A 26,100-nucleotide genomic window follows, 5' to 3' on the forward strand; every position below is an offset into this window, starting at 1 on the left:
TCTATATGAATAAATCAAAACATTAACTGGATATAGACCCAATGCAATGAAATTATTATGGACAAGACTTTAAATCATTTATAGCAAAATAAAGACATTTTTTTATTGTTTTACCATGAGTACAGGAACGGACAAGATAACGACAGATTGATAGCGTACCCCCGGCACTCAAAACAGTTGCATCAAGATTAAACAATTACTGAAGGAAATGGAAAGACACATTTTTCTGTAATTTTTTCTAAATATAAATAATATTTTAATGATAATATCACGGCAACGGCATGTATTACCACTTTAAACATATTAAATTTTGGTACCACAGGGGTATGCAATGGACCTATTAACGTAAGTAACCAATATTGGATGAATCCCTTTTTACTGTTCATACGGACATCATGCAGATTTATTGGTGAAAGATAAGAGATAGTAAATGGTTTATTAAGGAAATAATGGCACAAAAATTGTTCAAACAATAACCAAGATATTGAAATGATAAACAAACAAATATAATGTGATATTAAAATTACTTGTCATTGTGAGAATTTTACTTAAGCTTCTCCAGCATTCAATAAATTCCAAGAACTTACAGACTAATTTCTCGAAAGCTATAATTAAATAGTAAAAATATTGTTCAGGCTATCTATACATTTAACTGTCGAGTCCTGTAAAGAATTCCCTTTGTACCAAAAAATTGATGTCCGTATTAAGTCATTGGTTTCTTAGGGGTCAAAGATACGTAAAAAATGAGAGAATGCAAGAGTTATTTTTTGTTTATTTATTCATTTATTTACTTATTCATTTATTCATCTATTTTTTCTCCTTTACTTTATACTGCCGTGTAGGCCTGTTGTGCAAAACCGCTTTCCAAAGGTGCCCTGCAGTGTAACAAATAACGCAACATTATCATGATTATAGCAATTCAATGTATGTAACATACAATTAAGTAAAACAGAATACATTAATAGAGTGAATCAACTAGTATCATGGAATCATTACATCAAGTTATTCAGTGTAATTACATGTCTGACAGTCAGAATTTTAACGCATGGAGGGACGTGAATTTTAGTATATCACAAGGGAGTGAAATGAATAAAACGACAGCAACATATTCAAAAGATTTTCTTTTATAATCCGTCCTTGGGCAGGGTATTTGAAGGGGAAATTAATCAGAATATCGTTTTTGATAAGTTACATTACATGGATGGGATGGGGGGGGGGGGGAGTTGGGATGGGAGGGCTTTTTACTTCGTTTACTCATTCAGTTCAATTGCGTCGCTATGAATTATTTTGTTGTTATATCTATTTTTTCTTTCTACAGACTTAAGTATTTACTTTGTTCTTGATGACTCGAATGTTATATTCTGTATTTTTTTTGTGTGTGTACAATTTTTTTGTATTATGAATAATTATTTATTTGACTTTGTGAACAGTGTTTTGTTAATATACTATTGTATGTATGATTTTGAACTGAATGATTTAATAATTACAATTAAAAAAAAAACGTTTGCAGATAAGCAGTTCCAGATATGCTGGTGCTAAATCGTTTGTATTTTGAAAGCAAGAACACGATATTGATATCTGATACATTCCTCCACTGTTTGCCATTCGAGTGGAGACAACAATTCAAAATTCAAAATTATTTGGGCATATTTTTTCTGCAGTTTTTTTTTATCTTACTTTTGTAGGTTTTTGCACTGCTTCCCCAAGATGTACAACAATGATCAATGTTAGGTAAAATCATGGCAAAATATAAATTATTAAGAATCCTAGGCGGAATTGTTTGATTCTCGTTACAAAACCTATCGTACGAGTTAACAATAATACTAGATACATGTTCTCCCCATATCATACCAGAGTCAAGTGTTACACCTAAGTATTTGATTATATTAACAGTTTTTATAGGTTCATCATTAAAGCCTCATTTCTCAATCTTTTCCTATGACCAAAGGCCATGACTTTTTATCTTTTTTGGATACATGCATACCGTTAAGATCGAGCGAGTTGCAGATAATACAAAAACCACTTTGCAGCTCTTTTGATCCTCCTTAGAGAATACATCATGGCAGAAAAGAGCAGTATCATCAACTTCAGACACATTTTGGAATTAACATCCAAACTCAAGTTACATACATCATTTATAAAAATACAAAATATTAATGGACCACATATGAAACCATGTGGGACGCCTGATTTCATTTTTACACTTTCAATGATACACTTATTTACTGCGACAAACTGCGTGTCTCCTGTTTGTTGAATATGCTTTCATACAATCATATTCGTTACCCTTAATTTCATGATACTTCTTCGCATATTATGGAGAAAAACTACAATTATTTGACGAGCTTAAAAATACTTGGATAACCATAAACGGGGCAGTTAACAAAAGTAACAAGCCTAATGATGTTAATAAATTACATGTACATGTAAGTGGATCTATGTTTGAAATCGGCCAAAAGTTAGCTGAAAATATCATATCTGTAGAAAAGTATTTAGAGATTTTTTTTGATAAACTAAATGATAGTTCAATGGTTCCTTTTTTCAGTTCATAGACAAGAATTAATTAGGATCGTAACTAATTTAAAGGCAGAAAAGACTATTGCTATAATGGCATTAAAAATCTACAAAAAGAGTTGTGAAAACATTCTGCATTCTATTGCTGATCCTCTGCTTCGTTATATTTAATATCTCATTGAACTCATTCTCGAAAATTCTTGAGAGAATACTTCACAAAAGGACAGTTGATTTTTATTAAAAAAGTAAAGTATTATACGTGATGATAAATTTACAGAAAAACACAGTACAAGTCATACTATCTTAGCATTAAAACTAACACATCTTTTTACAATTCGGAACATGCCGTAGGGATGTTTCTTGACTTTTCAGAAGCATTTGATACAAAAGATCATGAAATACCTTATATAAACTATCAATTTACGGTATCAGAGGGAAAGCTTTTCAGTGGTTCAGGAGTTATCTCACTGACAAAATACAATTTGTTGCCATTAATGAATCAGATTTTCTAACGAGGCCATTTGCCTGTGGAATTCCACAAGGTAGTATTCTTGGCCTTCTTCTATTTGTACTCTATCATGTTTATGTAAATTATATGAAAAATCTATCTCTTGAATGGGTTCATTCAGCACATGAACACACACTGTAAAAACTGTGGTGTTAAAACTGACACCAATTGGTGGGTTAAAATATCACCCTAGAGATTGAACATAACACCGAAGAGTGTAAATGTTACAACCATATGTGTTGTAATAACACCTACAGTTGTAAAACTAACACCACCAATTTAACACCGGTGTAAAATAACTGGTGTGGTGCTGTATGTACATCGGTTAACACCACAGTTTTTGCTGTGCATGTTGATTTCTGCATATTTGGAATAATTAGGGGATAAAGTAACTCTGTGCAAAATTCGGTGAAAATGACATGAAATTCATTACAACTGTGGAACGTCCTTAAGAGGAGCTTAAAGCACGATTTCAGATCGAGAATGTATTAATAACTTATTATCAATCTGGCTATCGGCAAAAGGGGGATAACTCCCGGCCTCTCTCACTCACTCTCTCTCTCTCTTGGAATGTGGGACTTGGAGTCATATCAGTCAATCTCATTTTCAACGTGAGCAGCTCTATTGATTCTTCGAAGTGTAAGATGTTCTGACCTTATATAGCTATCATGTTGAAATATGGGCATGGATAAAGGATGCGTGAATGATTCCGAAGTAATTCAATTTTATTAATCAAGCACTACAATGAAATCAATATATATATATATAAAAAAAACTTAATTGAAAATCGACCGCAAGCGACATCTATTGTTGTAGTTGAATCTCAGCATCGTGCGATATATTTTTAGCTCTTTAATATCCTGTGGTGTAGTTTACCACATTATTTGTGGCATTCTGACATGGAATTTTTCTTTTATAAAATTGGAATGTTCGAATTAAGTCTTAAAGGTCAAGTCCACGTCAGAAAAATGTTTATTTGAATCAATAGAGAAAAATCAGACAAGCACAATGCTGAAAATTTCATCAAAATCGGATGTAAATAAGAAAGTTATGACATTTCAAAGTTTCGATTATTTCAACAATATAGTTATATGAACGAGCCAGTCACATCAAAATGAGAAAGTCGATGATGTCACTCACTCACTGTCTCTTGTTTTTTATTGTTTGAATTATACAATATTTCAATTTTTACGAATTTGACGATTTAGGACATCCTTGCCAGCCCTGAAGCACAAAATGTTAAAAATAATGGAATTCCACGTGTTCCGAGAGGAATGAAACTTCATTTCACATGACAATGACGAGAAAATAGAAATATTTCATATAATAAAATACAAAAGAAATACAGTGAGTGAATGATGTCATCAACTCTCTCATTTGGATGTAACTGGCTCGTTCATATAACTATTTCGTTGAAAATAAGCGAAAATTTAAAATGCCATAACTTTCTTATTTTACATCCGATTTTGATGAAATTTTCAGTGTTATGCTAGTTGAATTTTTCTCTTTTTATTCCAATCAAGTTTTTGTTGGGGTGGACTTGTCCTTTCAGGACAAATGACTCCGTGTGGGAACATAATTGAACAAAAGGAGAATTTAATGTAGTCGTTCAATGGAGCACTGCCACGTGCCATTCTATCCCTTATCGTATCGGCGGGGAAAGGGGAAAGGGGGAACTGACGATTTTAATTGAATCGTAAATTATGCCAAGTGCGAAGAAGGGACATAGAAGGCCAAGGGGTACGAGAAGCAGAATGTATTTCAAAATATACATACACGTTCCTTGTAACATTACCGATGGCGTAATATGTTAAAAAAAATATGGGGCGATATAGTCTTTTCCGACAATTTGCGAGCGAGCGAATGGAGCAAGGAAAAAATTAAATTTCTTGAATGTGTAACTAGTTCTGTTAAAAGTCGGTACTTACGTAAATGGGTAGAGGTCTGACATTTTAAGGAAACCGTGCACTGTGTAATCCTCTTGTTAAAAATATGGCGTCATCATGATATAACTTTACTGATCAGTATCACGTTCATTGTCATACGGATGGGGGTAAGGTGGTCCCCCAATAAATACAAAATAAAGTAAGTATAACAAACTAAATAAACAAATAAGTAAATGAATAAATAAATAAACTTTGAAAAGAAAGTCAACGTTTGATTGTGGTTATCAACTTTAAGAGATGAATAAATAAATTAATGAATAAGTAACTTAATAAATATATGAACACAATTTGAATTAAATGAAAGCAAATTTTATCAAATTAAATGAGAGTGAATATAACAAAAAATATAATATAAATGAGAAAAGGCTACGACCATCAAGAAAAAAAAGAGGAAGAGAAGATAAGAAAATTTAAAATTGTGAAAATTATAATGTCTGTTGAATAATATGTGGCAAAATCTTTTACAAACTTAGATTTTTTTATTCTAGAATGGACAACTTCAGCTTCCACTTACTCGCTTACTCTCGATCGCTATTTGAAAGAAACGCGGCCCCGAACCTGACATGTCATGTTGTGGCCCCTCAAATTTCTGGGGGCACATTGCGCCACTGATACATGTACACAATCATAATGGCATTCCATTAATGGATTAAAGAAAGTCTAAAGCACTAAGCTATCCCAAAATAACCTTGGACAGGTCTGTGGAATAACTATACAGACGAGGCCAGGGAGACGAGGCCGGCCGATTGTGTCTCTTTTCTTGCACGCAGCAAAAACAAAACAACGTTGTCACGTTGCTGTAGTCGGATAGTATTGTGCAACTTCGTTATCAAAAGCGTCATCTATTTAAACTGGAATGCTTACAATCTTTTCAATGTTTGTCTTTTGAAAGGTTAAACTAGTCGTTCATTTACATTGCATGGCGTCTTTTGTCACGTTAAATAGTCCGTTTTTTCTGGATTACTGGGGGCTCGTTTCATGAAATCGTCAAACCTCCAGCTCGACGCTATCACTATGGAAAGCCGCACAAGACAAATACTGCAGACGCGTGAAGCTTGCATGTGGAAAGCGTATACCTGCTTTCGACCTGGATTTGTCACGCGCTTGTGAAAAGGTCCTCTTGCTTCATAGATGGTGGAGGGATTAGGTGTCAATTCAATGGGGAAATCGAATCGACGTTTCTTCTATCCTTCCTTTTCAAAGAGGGCAGATGTTTTTGCAAAGCCGGTCTAGACTTTGAAGGGGAACAGGATAAGTTACACACGCGAGAGTTTCAACCAAACACCAAACCTAAAAATAAAAAAATGGAGAAATACTCATACCAAAAGGTCTTAGGGATGGGAAATTTTGGCAAAGCTTGGTTGGTACGCTCTCGTGAAAGTCGTCGACCTTATGTCATCAAAGAGATCAACGTCGTCGGCATGGGCGAGAAAGAGAGAGAAAGAGCCGTCAACGAGGTCGCTATTCTTGGACGGCTGAGGCACGTGAACATCATTCGGTACCGTGAGGCTTTCGTTGCCGGTGGAGGCGGGATACTAGCTATTGTGATGGAGTACGGGGATGGAGGTAAGTGATCTACATAAACCCAAAATATGGAGAAGAAAGAGCCCACCCCCCCCATATAGAAGATTGTGTAACATTGTAACGAATTTGATTTTTGCAAAATAGCTTGGTCCAAATAACCCCACACCTTGTCCCGAATTCACAAGGATGGACTAAAGTTTAGCCATGGATTAAAATGACGCCAAATGACGCGTTTTATACCCGGTATAACTTTGGTCCACTTTTGTGAATTCGGGCCCTTGAGTCAAAATCAGTGGATCAATTAAGCCATGTATGAGTGGTCCATTCATATCACCGACAAGGCTTCAAGGAAAAAGAAAAAGATTTTTTTTAATATCCACAGGGGACAATTATTTTTTTCTCCAATCCTGCTAAGTGTTCAAGAGTTGTGTGTTTTTTTTTGTTAATTGCTAAACCAAGTGGAACATACTTTACTTTGACAATTATCATATTCATTAAAATTTTGAGAGAACAATTCCGATATTCAATCCTTCTTAACCCATCTAGATTATCTATATCCAACAAATTGAGGCAAATTTTAATATGATTGAATGACTTAATTTTGAATCCAGAATATTTATTTCATTTTTATTTCATTTATTTATTTATTTATTCACGTCCATTAAAATACATTGAGCATACAAACAAAACATCAAAAATACATAAAAAAAGAAAAAAGACACATAGAAAGAGATATAAGTAAGATAAAAAAAGGGGGGCTAAGATTATATAAGGATAATTACAGTACATGTATAATAAAATGAACATGAAGTGGGAAGCTGCAAAAGAACAAAGCAAATGTTCTGTCGAGGCAGTCCCTATAGACAGTAAAATATAAAATTCAAGACTTGTACTGATAAAATAAACATATAATAATTAGGAAATATGATGGGATAAATCAAATTAAGATGTTTGATGGTTGACAAGAAAGTTTTTCATCTTGGATTTAAAGGAATTTAAATATGAAATCTGTTTGATGTTACGGGGAAGAGAATTCCAAATGCAAGGTCCTTTGAATTTAAAAGAAAAGGAAGATGCTGCATTTTTACATTCTTCAACATAATAATTTTCAGGATTTCTAGTGTTATAACTGTGCATCAATATTTCACTTTTGATCATTGAGGCAAGATTGCTATTCTCCTGTGAACTTCAGTAAACATTGGGTCTTGAATGTGTTCTCGCCCATGCATGAACTTGAGGAGCAATATCCTCTTTTCAATTTGTAAATGACTCGACTGTAAGCGAATTCAGTATCCTGTTGCTGTGTATCCGGACAGGTCGTGTGTCCGGACAATCGATTTCAAACAGCCATTAAAAAAATTCACGCATAGTTTTTATAATTTAGTACAATAATGTTGGGAAATATTGTAAAGAAAAAATACTGATGACGCGTACAATTTTTCCATTCATATTTTTTTTGTTTAATCCAAAAACAAAAGGAGAGGCCTCAATAATTTTAAGTATCCAGACACCCACCCCCATCAAATTCATGTTTAAGGGCCAACATTGTCACTTGCTCCTTCTCTTTTTTTAACCCCGCCCATACGCCACACCGTCTCCTCAAATTTTCGGCTCATGACGCAACTGCAAGACAACCAAACTCCTTATTTTCAGCTTTGACGTTTTGTATATCTTTTAAGTGTCATTTCCGACAAGCGTTTGTTAAAAACAAACCCACCATCGCAAGCAAGGTCTTTTGCCACACAATTTAATTCTGTAGCAGCGGATAGATTTCTTAAAATATCATGCTCGATAAGGTATGCAAATTAAGACCTGTGTTTATTTACTTTGTCAAGTAATGTCATCATGCGAACATGTAATTTAGTATAATCATATTGTCTTGGGCTTTTCCGTATTAAAAAAATAATAAAGATGTAACCATAGTAACTACAGCATGGACACTGATCCATATGAGAGCATAAGATTATAAGAATCAATCCTATGACGTACTTGAATTTTGGGGAAGAATAGACGAGTATCATATAAAGATCACCCAAGTTTAGATAGCCAAGGTCAAAAGAATATTGTATATTATTATTTCAAGAGCGGATCATGAAAGAGTAATCCCTCATCTTCTTTGTTTGACTCTACTGAATCACAAGCTACATTCCCAAATATTTTGTAGGAACGTTATTGTTCGTAGTACGAGATCCGTAGGCGCAGTCACGTTTTGCCATACGGCGGCGGACGGCGAGTCGAAAACAGCCGTTTTAACATTTTTTGTCAGAGCGACATTTAGGTTATTTGAATAAAAATGAATGGATATTGTATGTCAAACTACGGCCATCTTTACAATTTTATTTTACACTATCGAAAGAAGATCAGTAGGGGGGGGGGGGGGGTGAATTTTGATTTGGAAAAGCACACCGTCAAGAGCTGCATTTGCTATGAAATGAGGGGGGGGGGGTGGGGGCTTAAGACCTAGTCGTCTGCTTATGGGGATGATTGGGAACTGGAATTTAACATGAAATGGGGTCATCGAATCGAGAGCTGACGCCTGAAATGAGGGACAGAGGAAAGGGGAACATTAGGTTGGTCAATGTAAAAAGGGTGGAGATGATTATCGTTGGGTATACTGTCGTGACAAGGTGTCTGCATGGTTGCCAAACGGCTCTATACTTTTAATCTTTATCAGTATTTCGGAAGCTGATGCATGTATTTCATGATGGTAGTGACGCCAAAAAAATACAACTGCATGTCGAGATGTAACTTCAAATCAGTGAGAGGAGGGCAATGCGGGAGGAAAAGAAAGATATTTTTCAGTATATAGCATCGAGTTTCTCCTTTTTTATTTTAACATTTACCCCATCTTCATCGCTCCTCCTCCTTCTTGTCTTCACCTTACCGATGTACTTTTCCCCGTTACCCCCTTCCTTATGTCTTCCCCCTCTCCACCCCTCTCCCCTTACTTTCCCTTTCATAGATTTTACTTTGACATTTCTTTACGAACACCGTGAAATGAGTTGGGGTTTAAAATTGTTTCGATTTAAACAATATGAACGAAGCAACCCGTTCAGCGTCGCATCCATTGACGTTTGCGTACATGTAGCTGAAGCATCGGTGAGAGTTTCATCCCAGCCTAAAAAAATATTAATCCCTATAATATGAGCCGTCTGAAACTGGATCACCTTTTATGTGCGATAAAACGCGCACTTATAAAGTAAAGAGAGGTCTACAAACATGACGAAATTGACTGGGGCTAGAGCAGAAAACTCTGAAAAACTAGGACAAATGCACACGAACTAGAGCATTTACCCCATTTACCTTCTTTAAAGGTGATTTCCTCGCCTTAAACCAGCATTTACCAGTGATACTTCTGATTCCAACATTGATTAGATGTCGCTTTGATACGGATATTGAGGTACACGTATATATTCTTACCCTTTTCAACCAGACTTGTTAATTATTTTCTTACAATATGCTATTGAGCTCGATTGGTTTGTCACGTACATTTAAGAAAATCTGAAAGTTAAAGACTTCTGAAAATTTAGTGAAAGTTGTCAATGTTGTGTACTATGGTTCATTGCAAAGAGTATCACTGAAATTATGAAATGTTTATAGAATTGTGTTGTCATGGTTACCTACTAAAGATAGAATCCATTAAACATTCAATGTCACGGGCGGACAGGATAGAAATGCAGGGTTCTACACTTGTCAGTGATATTTTCTTGTGTCTATCTAAACGACACAATGCTGACAATTTATTTTCATTGCAGATGTTAATCTAATAAGTCGACTTACCCGACATTATGTATGTAATTTTGAAGCAATTAAGTTGTAACTTTTAATAGGACAAAAAGTTTTGTTACGGATGGACATTTGGCGTCACAGGCGGACATTTTGTGTCACAGATGGTCATTATCCCAATGGAAAATTATATTTCAGCACCTATAGTACTCATATCACTAATAAACTTTAAAAAATGAAATTTTCTGTATCCAAAGGACAGAGATGTCCCAGCTATAATGCAGTCCGTAAAGCATTGACTTATTGAGTGTGTGGAAAACATTTGCATGAGCTGTGACCTTTAACCTGAAGACTCTATCTTGAACTTGACTTGTATTTCAGTGTAATCTACCTACATGTACATAACATTTTTTTTTTAATTCTGTCAAATATTTATCAAGTTATCACCCTAAAACCATTTTGCATATATAATGAGCTGTGCATCCTTTGACCATTTTACCGTCAGACTCCAAATTGGAACTTGACTTGTATTTCAGTGTCACCTACCTACATACCATTTTTTTTTCAATTCCGTCGAATATTTATCAGCCAGAAACCAATCCGCATGATAATGAGCTGTGAACTTTTGACCTTGGACTTGAGGACTCCAAATTTTAAAATTACCTTCACTCTAGTGAGACCTACCTACACACCAAAAATAATAAAAATCTGTCAAATATGTTTAAAATTATCACGCCGAAACAAATTAGGGAGACTGACTGACGGAGTAACATTTAATGCCCCCTCGAGACTTCATCAGCTGCGCGGGCATGAAAATACCTGTGCGTGAGTATGTGTTTAGGGGGATATTTGGTGGTATATTTATGAATTACAATACCATTTACTGGATTTATGTAATGAAACACAATTACAAAATAATTCGATAAGAAATCTCCTACATATCTGGGTTTTATACATAAACGTTTTAAGTATTTTGCTCAAGAGATAGCTCGGCATGTTTTTGTTTAAGGTTATTGCTCCAGCAATAGCACACTTTTGATTTTTCTTTCTGTCACGGACGGACAAATTCGCATATAAACATCAATATGAAATGCGGTATGATCTTTCCTGGACCAAATATATTTCCTGACAATTTTTTGTATTTTAGCAAACTGGTGATTCATATATAATTATTTGCAAACAAAACTCAAGACAATCTAATGATTGTCAAAATAGGACCAAGTCAATATTTCTAAAAAGCGTCCGTCCGTGACGGCAGTGTTCAGCACCCCTATTCAGTGGCGTACCGTGGGTCACGGCATGGGGGGGGCACCAGCAAAATTTTCGAGTCGCCTAGGGAGCGCGCGAAGCGCGCTCAGTTGCCAGGTATACTGACCTAATAGAGACATTTTGAGGACATGCAGTGCCATTAAACAAATATATATTCCACTGATTAGATAATGTGAGCGCGAAGCGCGAGCTGAAAATTTTGGATATTCAGACTTAAAAAGGACATTATGAGCATTTTTTGTAAACATGATCTGTCTGGCTAAACCAACAATGCGAGCGCGAAACGCGAGCTGAAATTTTTGTATATGTTGACCCAAAAAGGGACATTTTAAGGACTATATTTTAGGAATCCTTTTAGAGTATAAATATCTCAGTATGGTCATCTAATGCTAGTGCCATTCTTTGCTGATTTTGTTAGAATTACGTCTAAACACATGAAGCACATTTTGTAGTCATTGTAATCCTGATTATCATACACATCTCACTAATGAAATATTGCGAGCGCGTAGCGCGAGCTGAAAATTTTTGAAATTCACACCTGAAGAGGGGCATTCTAAGGCTTGTTTGCAGGAATTCACTAAGACCTTACGTATTTCACTAAACAAGTGATGCGAGCGAGAAGCACGAGCTGAAAATTTTTGATATTCAGATCAGAAAAATTGACATTTTAAGGACAGATTTTAGGAATTCATGAAGAGCAGACATTTCACCAATCAACTAATGCGAATGTTAGCACGGACAGGAAATGTTTTATATTAAGACCATAAAATAGGGTAATCACTTTAAGTAGTCCTGAAAAAGAAGCAAATGTCACTACATAAAACAATAACTCGTATTGCGAGGAAATATATTTGGTATATACTGATTTGAAAACGGGAGGTTTTAGTACAACAGGATCATATATTCCGTTAAACAGTCTATGCGCACACCAGGAACAATGAAGACATAGGCCCTGAGTAAATAATGTCTCATAACGTTATGAAAAAATACTTATGTAATATAACAAAACATTATATAATAACATTTTAATGAACAATTTCTTTTTTCCCCAATATATTTCTCTTCCTTTCTCCCTCTTTTTCTCCTTTTCCCCGTTTTATTATTATTATTATCATCATTATTATTGTTGGGGGGGCAGCCGATTAGGGGGCACGCACCTGCCCCCACCCCCATGCCCCCCGTAGTAACGCTGCTGCCACTATTCGAAAGTGAGTCATTCCAGTCGCTTTCCGGACCTTACCAAATAAACAAATACGGATTTTAATAGCCTTGGATATCAATGAAAGATCCGGCAGTGATTACATCATAAGAATATAAAAATGAATTTTTACCCCGATGCTCACTTTAATCAATAACGCTCTAATGCAATATACCCTTTGTATTCTGCTTATTGTTGCAGGGGATTTAGCGGAGAAAATCGAGGAAGCGAAATCATCTGGGGACAGTTTCAATCCTCCTCAAATCTTGAACTGGTTTGTGCAGCTCTGCCTGGCCCTCTACTATATACATTCTGAAAAGGTTTTACATCGAGGTAAGAATAAAAGAGAAAGTTATTGTTAGAAAATACGAAAACAAATGCCAGTATATGCAAATATTATTACACAGGGTGTTGCGAATTATTCAAAGTGGGTCTGTATTGTAATAAGATTTTGGCACCTACTTGAATTTGAAATCGGATGGGGGAAGTACCCCCTGATTAAGCCAGAAAAATGGAATAGAATATCTTTTTTTACATTTTGATAATACATTCACGCAGACAGATGATATTTTTACGTACCCTATGTTTGTTAAAAGTTCAAGGGAGATGAATCGAACCATTTTTCGGTGGAAGCGGTAAAATATTCATGACATGATGATGACTGTTTACATGATTTATACGTTCTTCATGTTGTAAAGTATGACGTTCCCTTTCCATATCTTCCATGATGATAATCGTTACATTTCTATAGCGCTTATTGCACCTTGTTTCTAAGCCCTTTTCATAACAATTATTATTACCCCGGTCATAGGATCCTGGCATGCCCACACACAATGCATGCACTTTCTCCACTCCCTGGGGAGCATTCCAACAAGAGTTCTAAGACTGAATTGCTAGGCATATTACATATTCCGCATCCTACCGGGTACCCATTTAACACCTGGGTATAGAGTGACAAATTGTGGGCTGACACCTTGCCTAAGGACGATATATAGGACGCGGTGGGATTCGAACGCACGCCCATCTGATTGCAAGGCGAGAGTCAGAACTGCTTCATCACGACGCTTCCACTAATACCAATTCATTTCCTCATAATATATTTTAACTTCTGATTGCCATAATTATCATTTTCATAATTATTTTGTTTTATAACCTACCCCGACACGATGATCTTGTATTTCGAACTAATTACTCTGTTCATAATTGGTATTGGTATTATGTTCCTTTCCATCATCTGGTTCCTTCATAATAGACCTCAAGCCTTCAAACCTGTTCCTCACATCAAAAGGCATCATCAAAGTGGGTGACTTCGGAATCGCAAAGATGTTGCATAATACCATGGACCACGCAAACACCACCATCGGTACACCCTATTACCTATCACCAGAAATCTGCCAGAGACAGCCGTATCCTTTCAATCAAAATGTTGTTTTTTGTAATCCATACGCAGGCGCTTTCTATAACGCACCAATTTCTTTGAAAATGCAAGCCAAACCACAGTGGCAAGCTGATAAGTTTTTTGTCGAAAGTTGGTGACAACGCACCAATTTCTTTGAAAATGCAAGGCAAACCATAGTGTAATGCTGAAAAGTTTTTGTCGAAAGTTGGTGACAACGCACCAAATTCTTTGAAAATGCAAGCCAAACCCTAGTGGAATGCTGAGAATTTTTGTCGAAAGTTGGTGACAACGCATCAATTTCTTTGAAAATGCAAGCCAAACCATAGTGGAACACTCAGAATTTTTGTCGAAGATTGGTGGACCGGGACAGTAGATCGTACGAAGATTCGAACCGAACGAACAATGTCAAATATGTCTTTGGTCTAGAGTCCAGGACGACGCTGCTGTTTCGATCCACCTATATTCGACAGAGGCTGTTTTGTCGGTAAATGGTTTTTGAAAAAAGCTTAAATGGTTTTTGACAAAAGCTTCTCTGCGTTATAGAAAGTGATTGCGAAAATACCCTAATATCCTTTATGCATGCCGATATTAGACGATTTGAAAGAAAATTATTAAACACCATCTATGTTGATAAACTGAAAAAGAGTTATCGAGATCACATGAACATAATTATGGCAACCGTTCTCGACAAAAAAGGCAAGGGGTGCACAAACTAAGAATTATTTGCAACCTTAATGAGATATTTGTACCAAACATTTGGGCTATAAACTTCCACCTTAAGTTTTAAAAAGTACAAAAATATACCTTTTTAATTCTATTTCCACCAATAAATGCTCGTTTGCACCCTCAAAGGTGCAACTATTCACCTTTCAATGTGAATAGGCCTACTTGAGGTTAAAAAAAGTTCAAATCTGCACCTTTATTACATTGTTCATCTCTACACCCTACCTGGTACTTAGTATTGCTAAAAGCTCCCCTAAGGGTGAACAAATGACCACAATTGCGCTCGTTAGCACCCCTTGATGTGTTGTTATTGCACCAACCCCTTTGGCCTTTGGTTCCCTATTTCTTAGTATGTATAGCATACAGTGAACACAATGCAACAGGACGAAAGTTTCAGAGCCTCAAATGATATCGAACACTGGTCATACTGGCAGGGAACATGTTATTGTATATCGAATAGCATTTTTGAATGAATGATCCCCTTCTAAAATGGGTATACATTATTCTGCCAAAGTGACCTTTAAGTAATGATCATGAACTTGCCGCCTTTTAAACGCGACACGTACGCCATGTCTGATCGATTCAACCCTCCCTCGCTCAACCGGTTTCATCTACAACGTATGTTAGAGATTGCACTGATTGCAATGTCACATCCATTCAGGCCTTTGTGACCCCGTTATCTACTACTTAATTCCCCCAATATTCTATCGTAATTAACTGTCAATTTCACTTTTAATTTTCCTCAAATATATATAGGTATAATACTTCAGCGCTGTTAAATCTCAAAGAGGGAATTGGCGCTATAATATACCACGAATAATAATAATAATAATATTGTACTTATATAGCGCATAATATTGGTAATCTCTATGCGCTTAACAAATGAATTATCCATTACATGCGAGATCAAATTATTAATATGGTTTTCAATGAAAAATAAAATACTATATGACAACGCGAAACAGACGGTGCCTCGTATTGGGAAGGATTCGATATTTGGTAGACATAAACTGCAACATATGCGTTCGTTATAACCATATTTTCGCGTCACTGGCATAAAAAAACATTCAAATCCTCTTGCCTATTTCATTAAACACTTTCATGCCCGGGGGGGGGGGGCATTTTCATCGACGAGTGGATACAATACGTGACCAAAAAGCACGTAAAAAGGATCTTTTTTAAATTGTAGGGCACGTTGCGTACGTAACGTAACAAGGGGGTAAAAAACGCCAAAATAATGAAAAAAGGGTATATATTTCGCTATGAAATCAACGTGTTTACGGTCTAATTGAGGGTATAAAAAGACTAAAATACTTTTATAAAGGGTGTACTTTTGGCCCCCACGTGTTTAGGGTCCGATTTGAGCGAGGTGTTTGGGTGTGTGGGCTGGTATTGAACCCAATTAAAAAGTAAAGGTAAAGCCGTCACGTCCGTGACATAACAATTAAGATATCGTTGTATATACTTGTTTAGAAGGCCAATTTGTTTGTTTTATTTCCGTATAAAATAACAAATACAAAGTACATATAATACATACAAATACATAAAACATGAAGTGGTAAGGTCAAGGTGAAGATACAGTAATAAGGGGTAAGGAAGAAAGTAAATTGTACGGCTGGTAGTCCATATTTAGCTCCAATAATGCATTGCTGCTGGTCTTCCATGGAGCCAGTTTACTTGCAAAAAGGCTATGATTATCATAATGTATATAGGAAGTTGTCCATCAAACATAAAAGAAACAAAAATCATTAAAACAAAGATAAATCCTATAACCTACTCCTTCCACGGTACAAATCAGTGATTAAATTTCATTTAGCACAGATATATTTCAAAAAGGTATTTTTAAAAGAATTGAAAGTGGTGATATTGCGAACGTACAAAGAGATTCTGTTAAATTCAAAGGAAGCTCGGTAAGAGAAAGATCTTTTACAACTATTGGTTCTAGGTCTGGGAAAACATTTATTATTTTCATTTCTAAGAGGGTAAGGAGTAGGTTATGTATGAAACGTATGTTTCATATATATTTCATATATTCAGTTGAGATGTTGTTACTAATGTTATAGATGAATAATATCAAGTGAGTATAGTCTCTTTTGAATAGTGTCCCAACCCAGATTAGAATGAATTTGAGAGGTAGAAGTGTGTGAATAAGGGTCAATTTTCAAGATTAATCTTCCAGCTCTATTTTGATTTTTTTGAAGTTGGTCAAGTAGAGATTTGTTTGAAGATTGATAGATAATGTCACCAGAATTAAAATGAGGTAAAATTGTTGAGTTATATATTCTACTGCTGAAAAATTTACAAAATGCTTTAGACGTGACATATAACCAGTCATTCTCCCCATTTTTTACATAAATGATTAATGTGATAGTACCACTTCATGTTTTCATCCACAAAGACACCTAGATACTTAAAGCTTTTCAATTAAGTCAATAAATGACAATTAATTTTCAGTTGGAAATGTTGTGAACCTTTAAGCATTTTAGGCATTCCAATCAACATGCCTACAGTTTTATCATAGTTTATTTTCAAATTATTCCTGTTCATCCAGGCAGATAGACTTCCCAGTTCCTTATTAAGGACGAGTTCGATAACTCGATAACTCAAATATGACTGTATCGTCAGCATAAAGGTGTACGGTGCACTCTTTAAATGCAAAAATTATATCATCAATAAATGAAATTAATAGTAAGGGTCCAAGGAGAGATTGATTGATTGATTGATTGAAGGATTTTATTAAAAAATATCCATTCTCGCAGTCCAAAGACTGAATTGCAATGGTTACAAAGAGGGGCCACTTACATTGACGAGTGGATACCATGCGCGACCAAAAAAACACGTAAAAAGGATGTCTTTTTCACGATAGGGCACGTTACGTACGTAACGTGATAAGGGTGTCAAAAACACAAAAATAATGAAAAAAGGGTATCTATTTCGCTAGGAAAATTACGTGTTTAGGGTCGAATTTGCGGGGATGATAAAACAAAATTCAAATGTTTTATAAAGGATGTCCTTTTTGCCCCAACACTTCGTGTTTAGAGTCCGATTTGCGCGAGGTGAAGAAGATGGGGTCGTACTAAACCAAATAAGGTAAAGCCGACGACCGAAGGACCCGTAACAATAAAACATTCCTGTACTTGTTTAGGGTTCATTTCAGGGAATATTTTAGTGGGGTATGGTGTGTCATCCCGTAGGACTAGCGTGCCAAAATTGATTTTTTGGTTGTTTTGGCTTCAATAGGGTCCCCTTAGACCAAAAACGATGGGGGTCAAATTTTCAGACCCCTCCTTCCCTTTGTGGGGGGTCCTTTTTGGCGCCATATTGGTCTGTACAAAGCCCAATAGGATAATCCATTGTTTTCAACCTTATTTCTCACTTTTCTTCGCCAATTTTATTTTTAAGTTGTCTGAGGTGTACAAGAATGAATATTTGATGATTTTGTGAAGTCAATATTTTTTCACTTTTGCCATACGGGGGGCGGATTTTGCGAAAAATGCCCCCAAATTGTAAAATATTACCCCAAAAATGTAATTTTCCCACTTTTTGGCACTAGAATTAGAACAAAAAGATTACAAAATGAAGTGCATATGTCTTCTTGTACAGTCCAATAACAGAGGAATACATCACACGTAATTTATATGATTATTATTAATAAATTAATGTAAAAGTCACCCCCATTTCAGGATTTTATGCAGTGAAAACCTAACTACAACACTAGAGGGCGCCATAACTTATCATGATGATATTAGTGTGGTACGGTATATCATGACACACTTCCTGCAGGATTTTTGTGCCAAAATTGTTTTTTTTTTTTTATTCACTTGGGTCCAATCTATCACGAAATAATAGGGTTCCAATTTTCCCCACCCTCACCCACTGCCTGAGGGGGGGGGTCACCTATATCGAGACCCACTAAAATCAGGAGTATCAGTAATTTGCGCCCGGTTAAACAATGGATTATTTTATGGAATTTTATCATCCCTAGACAGCTAAAATGCCTATATCTGAAGGCTTCAAGTTGGACGAGCATCCTACCAACCATATCCCCTACTCCCCCCCCCAACTGACTGGCATACAACTTTCACTATTCGGCCACTCGTTCTGGAGTACAATAACGATTAAAGTACTTCTATTCGAATTGTCAATTATGTACTTCTCGGCTAATTTCCAATTACTGATAGCCAGAAAAAACACATAAAATATAATTTTAGCCCCCCCCCCACACACACGCACATATGCACATATTCATTATTGAAATAACATGTGATGTTTAGAGAACTTCCGAACTTACATTGTTTTTCAACAGTTGTTAGTACTAATTGACCTCAGGAATAATATACTAAAAATCTACCAAAATCTGCATCAGGGAAAGTGGTTATTTTCAAGATAGTATCCAAGATGGCCACCATTCACTTAAAATTAATGAATACGACTCTCTCATATCCACCCTAGAATCCTAATTAGTTTCATACTCCATGGTCTAGGAGTTAAATAATTTGTTGACACAGGGTAGAGTGAATATAAGGACCCCAGAATACCTGGAAAATATAAGATGGCATCAAAAAAGCCTGCCGTGTGCTAAAAATCCGCAATTTGGTTTTGATTCAATGATTTTAAGGGTGAAGTAGTAAATTGGAAAAAAGTTACAAGGACAGTGAGTGGTCTGGTGGGTCCAAAAATCCATGATGGCTTCAAAAATTTTATTCTGAAATGGCTGCTAAAATTAGAGCAGACATAGCTGATTTCATATCGTCCATGGAAATGTGATTTCGATATTTAATTTTAAACCACTGGTTTGGGTTAAGTAATATATAAGGATAAGTTACAAGGACAGTCAGTGGTCTGGTATGTCCAAAAATCAAAGATGAATTCCAAAAAATGATCCTAAAATGGCTGCTGATACTTAAAGCGGACAAAGTTCATTTCATATCGGCCTGGGAGATAAGGTGTTTCATAAGGCTGTTCGTAAGATAAGACGACTTTAAGAACGACTGGTGATCCTTTCTCTTGGTAAATGGTATACACCATAGGGGATGGTTTAGCGCGTAAGTCGTCTTATCTTACGAACAGCCTTATGAAACACCTTACACCTTTATGAAACGGCCCCCAGTTTGGTGTCTAAACCAATGGTTTCAAGGGTCAAATAAGACATTTGGTTAAGTAAATAAGGGCTGTCAGTGGTCTGCTATGTCAAAAATGCGATATGGCCTCCAAAATGCAGGGTCTAAATTGACTGTGGTTCTTAAAAGTAGACATAGTTCATTAGAAATGCACATTGTGGATTTGATTTTGGTGTCTACACTAGAGTTTAAAGGATCAAGTATTGTTTCAAGTAGAAAGAACAGTCGGATGTCAAGTTTATCAAAAATCCAAGATTGCTTAAATGACTGCTATTACTTTAAAAGTGGATATAGAACATTAAACATACACCTGGGGATATTATTTTGGTGTCTACACTAGTATTTCAAGAGTTGAAATTAAAAATACATATTAAGGACTGGCTACAATGACTATGCAGTTATCCATTTTGCCTTGAAATCCAAGTGGGCTTTTAAAAAATGGGTTCCAAAATGACTACTGTTACTTAAAAGTGGAGACATTATTCAAACAATACCAACCTGTGAGAAATATTTTGGTGCCTACACTTATGGGATAAGTTATCATATTGATTCATGAGTTTGTAATAGCACCCACTTGATGATTTTTTTTAATCTACCATGGATTTTAGACGAAATGGAAAACTAAATATCCTTGTTATTTGTTGAATGTATTATCTAACCCTTTATACCACCATGTAGACAACCAAATTATTCCTCACATATTAATATTGTATAAACTGATCATTATTGAGTTTTAGGAATCATTTTAGATGCCATTTTGAAAACTTTCTTGGATTTTTAGGCAAAATGGACAAGTGCATATCTTTGTAACTAATCGAAAGTATTATTATAATCATGAAACCATTGAGTGGACACCAAAATCCTATGTCCTTGGTGAATTTTAAATGAACGATGTCCATTTTTAAGTAACAACATTCACTTTAGACTCAGATTTCTTCACGACATCTTGGATTTTCCGACATAGACCAATGACTGTCCTTGTTATGATATAGTAATATTAATAATATAGGTATATTTACCTAGGGAAGCCACTTCAGTTCTAAAAACTGTTCTCCCAGCGGGCCTTGCCATTATTATTACCCCTGCCTTAGATGGGCTGCCTAGGCGCTTTAGCATTCAAGGAATTCCTTCGCGCATTCAGGGAATTTCTACCGGGTACCCATTTACCTCACCTGGGTTGAGTGCATCACAATGTTGATAAATTTCTAGCAGAATGAAACTATGCCATGGCTGGGATTCGAACCCACGACCCTTTCAAAGTCAAAAGACCAATCCACTGGGCCACAACACTCGAACAGTTGTAACTAATTTTCTGACTTTAAAAATCATGGTTTAAACATGAAACCATATTCTTGATGGATATTACATGTCCACTTGTAAATAACAGTGGCTATTTCATACTCTATTGTTTAACGTACTCGACCAACGCCACTCTCCTTGTAACTTATTCTAATGTATTATTAGACTCACTTTTCCATGGTAGTCACACACATTCATATTCCCGGATATTGAACAAACTATATCGGTTTTTCAAGCAGCAACAGCAATTTCAAACTCCATTTTTGGAAGCCATCTTGGATTTTTTAACATACCGGACCACCGACTGTCCCGGTATGTTGAGTCCAAGTTGGCCTCCAAAAGTTAAATGAATAAAGAATGGAAACGGTATATTCTTGTCCCAATTATGATCGTTGAAACCATGGTCTAGACACCGATTTCATCTATCTCAGGTATATAAAATGTGCTATGTCCATTTAAAGTATCAACAGCCATTTTAAACTCCATTTTTGGAAGCCATCTTGGATTTCTGGGTCCTTGTAACTTTTCCCGATATACTTCTTCACCCTTAAAAATCTTTGAATAGAAACCAAATTAAGGTCACTTAAGTAACAAAAAAAAATCCAGGATTTTTTTTTTATTTTAGCCCAAGGCAGCCATTTTGTCCCCCCCCGTGGGGGGGGGGGGCGAGAATCAAAACAAATTAGATGCCCATACTATGAATCGGCATTGGAAATAATTGCTCTTAAAATGTGTCAGCTTTCAAATTTATTGATAAAATTTCAGTGCCTAGAATTTGATTTTTTTAGGGAAGTGCTTATCATAAGTTATGGCGCCCTCTAGTGTTGTAGTAAGGTTTCACTGCATAAAATCCTGAAATGGGGATGATTTTTACATCAATTGACCAAAAATAATGATATACATTACATGTGATATATTCCTCTGTTGTTGGATTGTATAACAAGACATATTCATTTCATTTTATAATCCTTTTGTCCTGATTTTAGTGCCCAAAAAGGGAAAAAATAATATTTTGGGGGCAATATTTTACAATTTTGGGGCATTTTTCGTAAAGTCCGCCCCCCTATGGTAAAAGTTAAAAAACATTGACATCACAACATCATCAAATATTCATTCTCATACACCTCAGCCAACTTTAATAATTAATTGGCAAAGAAAAGTGAGAAATAAGGTCGAAAACAATGGATTATCCTATTGGGCTTTGTACAGGCCAATATGGCGCCAAAAAGGACCCCCCACAAAGGGAAGGAGGGGTCTGAAAATTTGACCCCCATCGTTTTTGGTCTAAGGGGACCCTATTGAAGCCAAAACAACCAAAAAATCAATTTTGGCACGCTAGTCCTACGGGAGCTCTGTCAGTGACATACCGTACCACACTATTTGCCAAGAGTATATCGGTTTGTTTCCAATACTTGTTAAGGGTAGGGTTTCACACGCCAATACTTGTTAAGGGGTGCATTTTCAGAATATGGAAATTACGTGTTTAGGGTGCTTTTCGAGACCCCATGGTCGCGCATGGTATCCACTTGAGAATGGAAGTGGCCCCCCGGGAATGGTTACAATGTATGTACAGGATAAAATAACTAATACAATTAAACATTTGGTTCGAGAAATAAATAGTAAATGAAATAATTACATGCATGCATAATTGAAAGTAGTACTCTTTGAAACGATTATTAGTGAGAAATAAAAGTGTATTCACTGGGAATAACAATGCAATCTAGGAAGTATATTACTCGAAAGTTATTAAAATTCAATATTATTATACAAGAATGCTTTATTTTGAAATTGGTTGTTTGTAGATTGATATTGCACAGGTTTAAAATGAAAATGAATGATCTGGGTGAATATATGGTAAAAATAAAATCAAACTAAAGTCATGCAATCTCTACTCAAATTATGATCAAATTAAAATCATTCACGATTAAACGTAATCAATTATAAATCGTACTAATTCAGTGATTAACCAAAATATGCAATTGGGAATATATCGAGTAAAATATTAAACTGAAAATTACAAATTTTATTAAAGAATGCTCCTGTATTGAAATAAATATTAATATTGCACATGATCAGAATACAAAGAAACATAAAATGAATATAAATAAATATCTTATTCACAACTGTGTAAAAAAATTAATGAATAGTAAAATGACATTATTAATATTTTGAGTACTAAGAAGATCCAATAACATGGAGATAACTGTCCATTCGATTAACATAAAATGCAAAAAGAAAGAATTACATGGGCCTAATAAGTAAAATGTTGATTTAGAGTCTTAACCAAGTAAGGAAGACCGGTACACCCTTAAAAATGATCCTTCTGATAAAATTCCATTAATGGAAGTACGTATTCTTCTATTAGCCAAATGACTTTTGAACCAATTCAATTAATCACCAGATATAGCAATATTTCTAAGTTTGGATAGGAGAATTGCACAATCGACAATTTTGGAGGTCTATCAAAATAGCCCCTGTATACTGCCCAATGTCCATAGAATGAAACCAGTCATCCGTTATAGCAAGAGCAGTAATGGTAGAGTGTTTCGGACGGAATCCAGATTGAAATGCAGAAAGTAAAGAATGAGTTTGAATATAACCATGGACCTGCATGTGAAAAGATGGACGTTTAACGCGAGCATTTCTTTGATCCAATGATAGTCACCGTTACCTGGTTATGCGCATCGTAATGAGAACATACAGGTGTTGTAACAATAGGATTTACCATGACTACCAAGGCATCTGATCACTCAAGACGGATCACTTTCCCGGTCTTGATTTTTGTTGGCTGATACCCTGTTTCAGCATGTGCCTTTTAGTAAACATGTTTCATATATATGGAGCAGCAAAATTGGGAGGCAGACGATGATATAAAATATGATATTATTCAATCTGCTAACTACCGCTCACACAAAAGGACCTCAATAACATTGAGAGATACACGATCTATACATGTGTCACGTATAAGTGGAATATTATGGAGAAAGTTGGGAAATTGAATTTTAAATGGTAAACAATCAATCACAATATTGCCTCTATATTACAATATGCAGACATTTCCCCAAATAGAACACATGGAATTAAGATAACCAGGGTAAACAAAAACTGCACATCGATTTTTTGATTTGTTATCAACTGCGCTTACGATTTGTGAAATATAAATGTCCAATCACGAACTGCTTCAGTCCCTTCTCACCGTCGGTGACGATCATAAGACCAAAGAAGACTAGTATGAAGAGAATGTTATGCAGATGACAATTACAGTCATCTGTTAGTGAATTATCTAAGAGATGAATGTCCATCTCTTCACAGGTCCATGATATAACGAAGCAATTCCTTCTGTAGAATTGTTTCCATTAATTTAGACACACAGGGTAGAATCGATATCGGTCTATAGGCCTCGTTGTCAAATTCAAACTTATCACCTTTCTCGTGAATAGGAACAATTTTTACTACTTTCCATTTCTCAGGTACAACACCATCACATAAAGATTTATTTATAAAGAAGGTAGTAGGTTCAATAAAAAACTGAAATTGATTCTTTGATTAATATATACTGAAAAAACCATCTAGACCAACAGATTTTGTATTCTTCAAATTATGAACATCTTTCAATACATCGCTTTCAGAGACAGGCGATAATTGAAAATGATCATGCACAAGGGACGCTTACCTGATCATGGTGTACAATTGTTGACTATTCAGCAATTTTTAAAGCCACATTAGCAAAGGGATTGTTAAAACCATTAGCCACTTCATCTGACATTACTTTGGGAAAAGTGCTTTCAGACGAGTTTTTGTTTTCGCCCATAACGGTTTTTGTCTCACCTGCATAGCAGAGTGAGAATATAGGCGCCGCTTTTCCGACGGCGGCGGCGGCGTCAACATCAAATCTTAACCTGAGATTAAGTTTTTGAAATGACATCATAACTTAGAAAGTATATGGACCTAGTTCATGAAACTTGGCCATAAGGTTAATAAAGTATTACTGAAGATCCTATTAGAGATTCATGTCACATGACTAAGGTCAAAGGTCATTTTGGGTCAATGAACTTAGACCATGTTGGAGGAATCAAAATCTTAACCTGAGGTTGATTTTTTAAATGTCATCATAACTTTGAAAGTTTATGGATTTGATTCATGAAACTTGGACATAATAGTAATCAAGCATCACTGAACATTTTGTGCAAGTTTTAGGTCTCATGATTAAGGTCAAAGGTCATTTAGGGTCAATGAACTTTGGCCGCATTGGGGGGTATCTGTTGAATTACCATCATATCTTTGAAAGTTTATTGGTCTAGTTCGTTAAACTTGGACATTAGAGTAATCAAGTATCACTGGTCATCCTGTGCGCATAGCAGGTCACATGACCAAGGTCAAAGGTCAATGAACTTTGGCCGAATGGGGGTGTATCTGTTGAATTATCATTATAACTTTGAAAGTTTATGGATCTGATTCATGAAACTTGGACATAAGAGTAATCAAGTATCACTGAACATCCTGTGCGAGTTTCAGGTCACATGATCAAGGTCAAAGGTCATGTAAGGTCAATGAACTTTGGCCATGTTGGGTTTTTTGTTGAATAACCATCATATCTCTGTAAGTTTATTGGTCTAGTTCATAAAAAGTGGACATAAGAGTAACCATGTATCACTGAACATCTTGTGCGAGTTAGAGTAGTTTTCAAAGTCAGCACTGCTGCTATATTGAACCGCGTGATGCAGGTGAGACGGCCAGAGGCATTCCACTTGTTAGTATTTTCCAAGAGTCATTTCTATATGTTACATTTGATAAATTATTACAATAATATTTACGTTTAGATTTCCCTAATGACACAAGTGACCTTATTTTTCAGAGTTATATACTTTTTTATT

The 26,100-nt window shown here is 35.7% G+C and overlaps 1 protein-coding gene across 2 annotated transcripts in view; it reads left to right on the forward strand.

The window, feature by feature from the left end:
* The first annotated feature begins 6,091 nt into the window (after window positions 1-6,091).
* LOC121422470 (serine/threonine-protein kinase Nek3-like) overlaps window positions 6,092-26,100 on the forward strand; it is a 30,906-nt gene continuing 10,897 nt past the window's right edge. The window contains exons 1-3 of one of the 2 annotated variants that reach the window (XM_041617552.1): window positions 6,092-6,534; window positions 12,887-13,018; window positions 13,938-14,091. In XM_041617552.1, coding sequence (XP_041473486.1) covers window positions 6,273-6,534; window positions 12,887-13,018; window positions 13,938-14,091 — 548 coding nt within the window. In that variant the 5' untranslated portion in view covers window positions 6,092-6,272. The remainder of the gene's footprint in view (window positions 6,535-12,886; window positions 13,019-13,937; window positions 14,092-26,100) is intronic. The other variant, XM_041617543.1, reaches the window with a different exon arrangement.

The sequence above is a fragment of the Lytechinus variegatus genome, chromosome 1 (assembly GCF_018143015.1).
Source record: "Lytechinus variegatus isolate NC3 chromosome 1, Lvar_3.0, whole genome shotgun sequence".
NCBI classification, from domain to species: Eukaryota; Metazoa; Echinodermata; class Echinoidea; order Temnopleuroida; family Toxopneustidae; genus Lytechinus; species Lytechinus variegatus.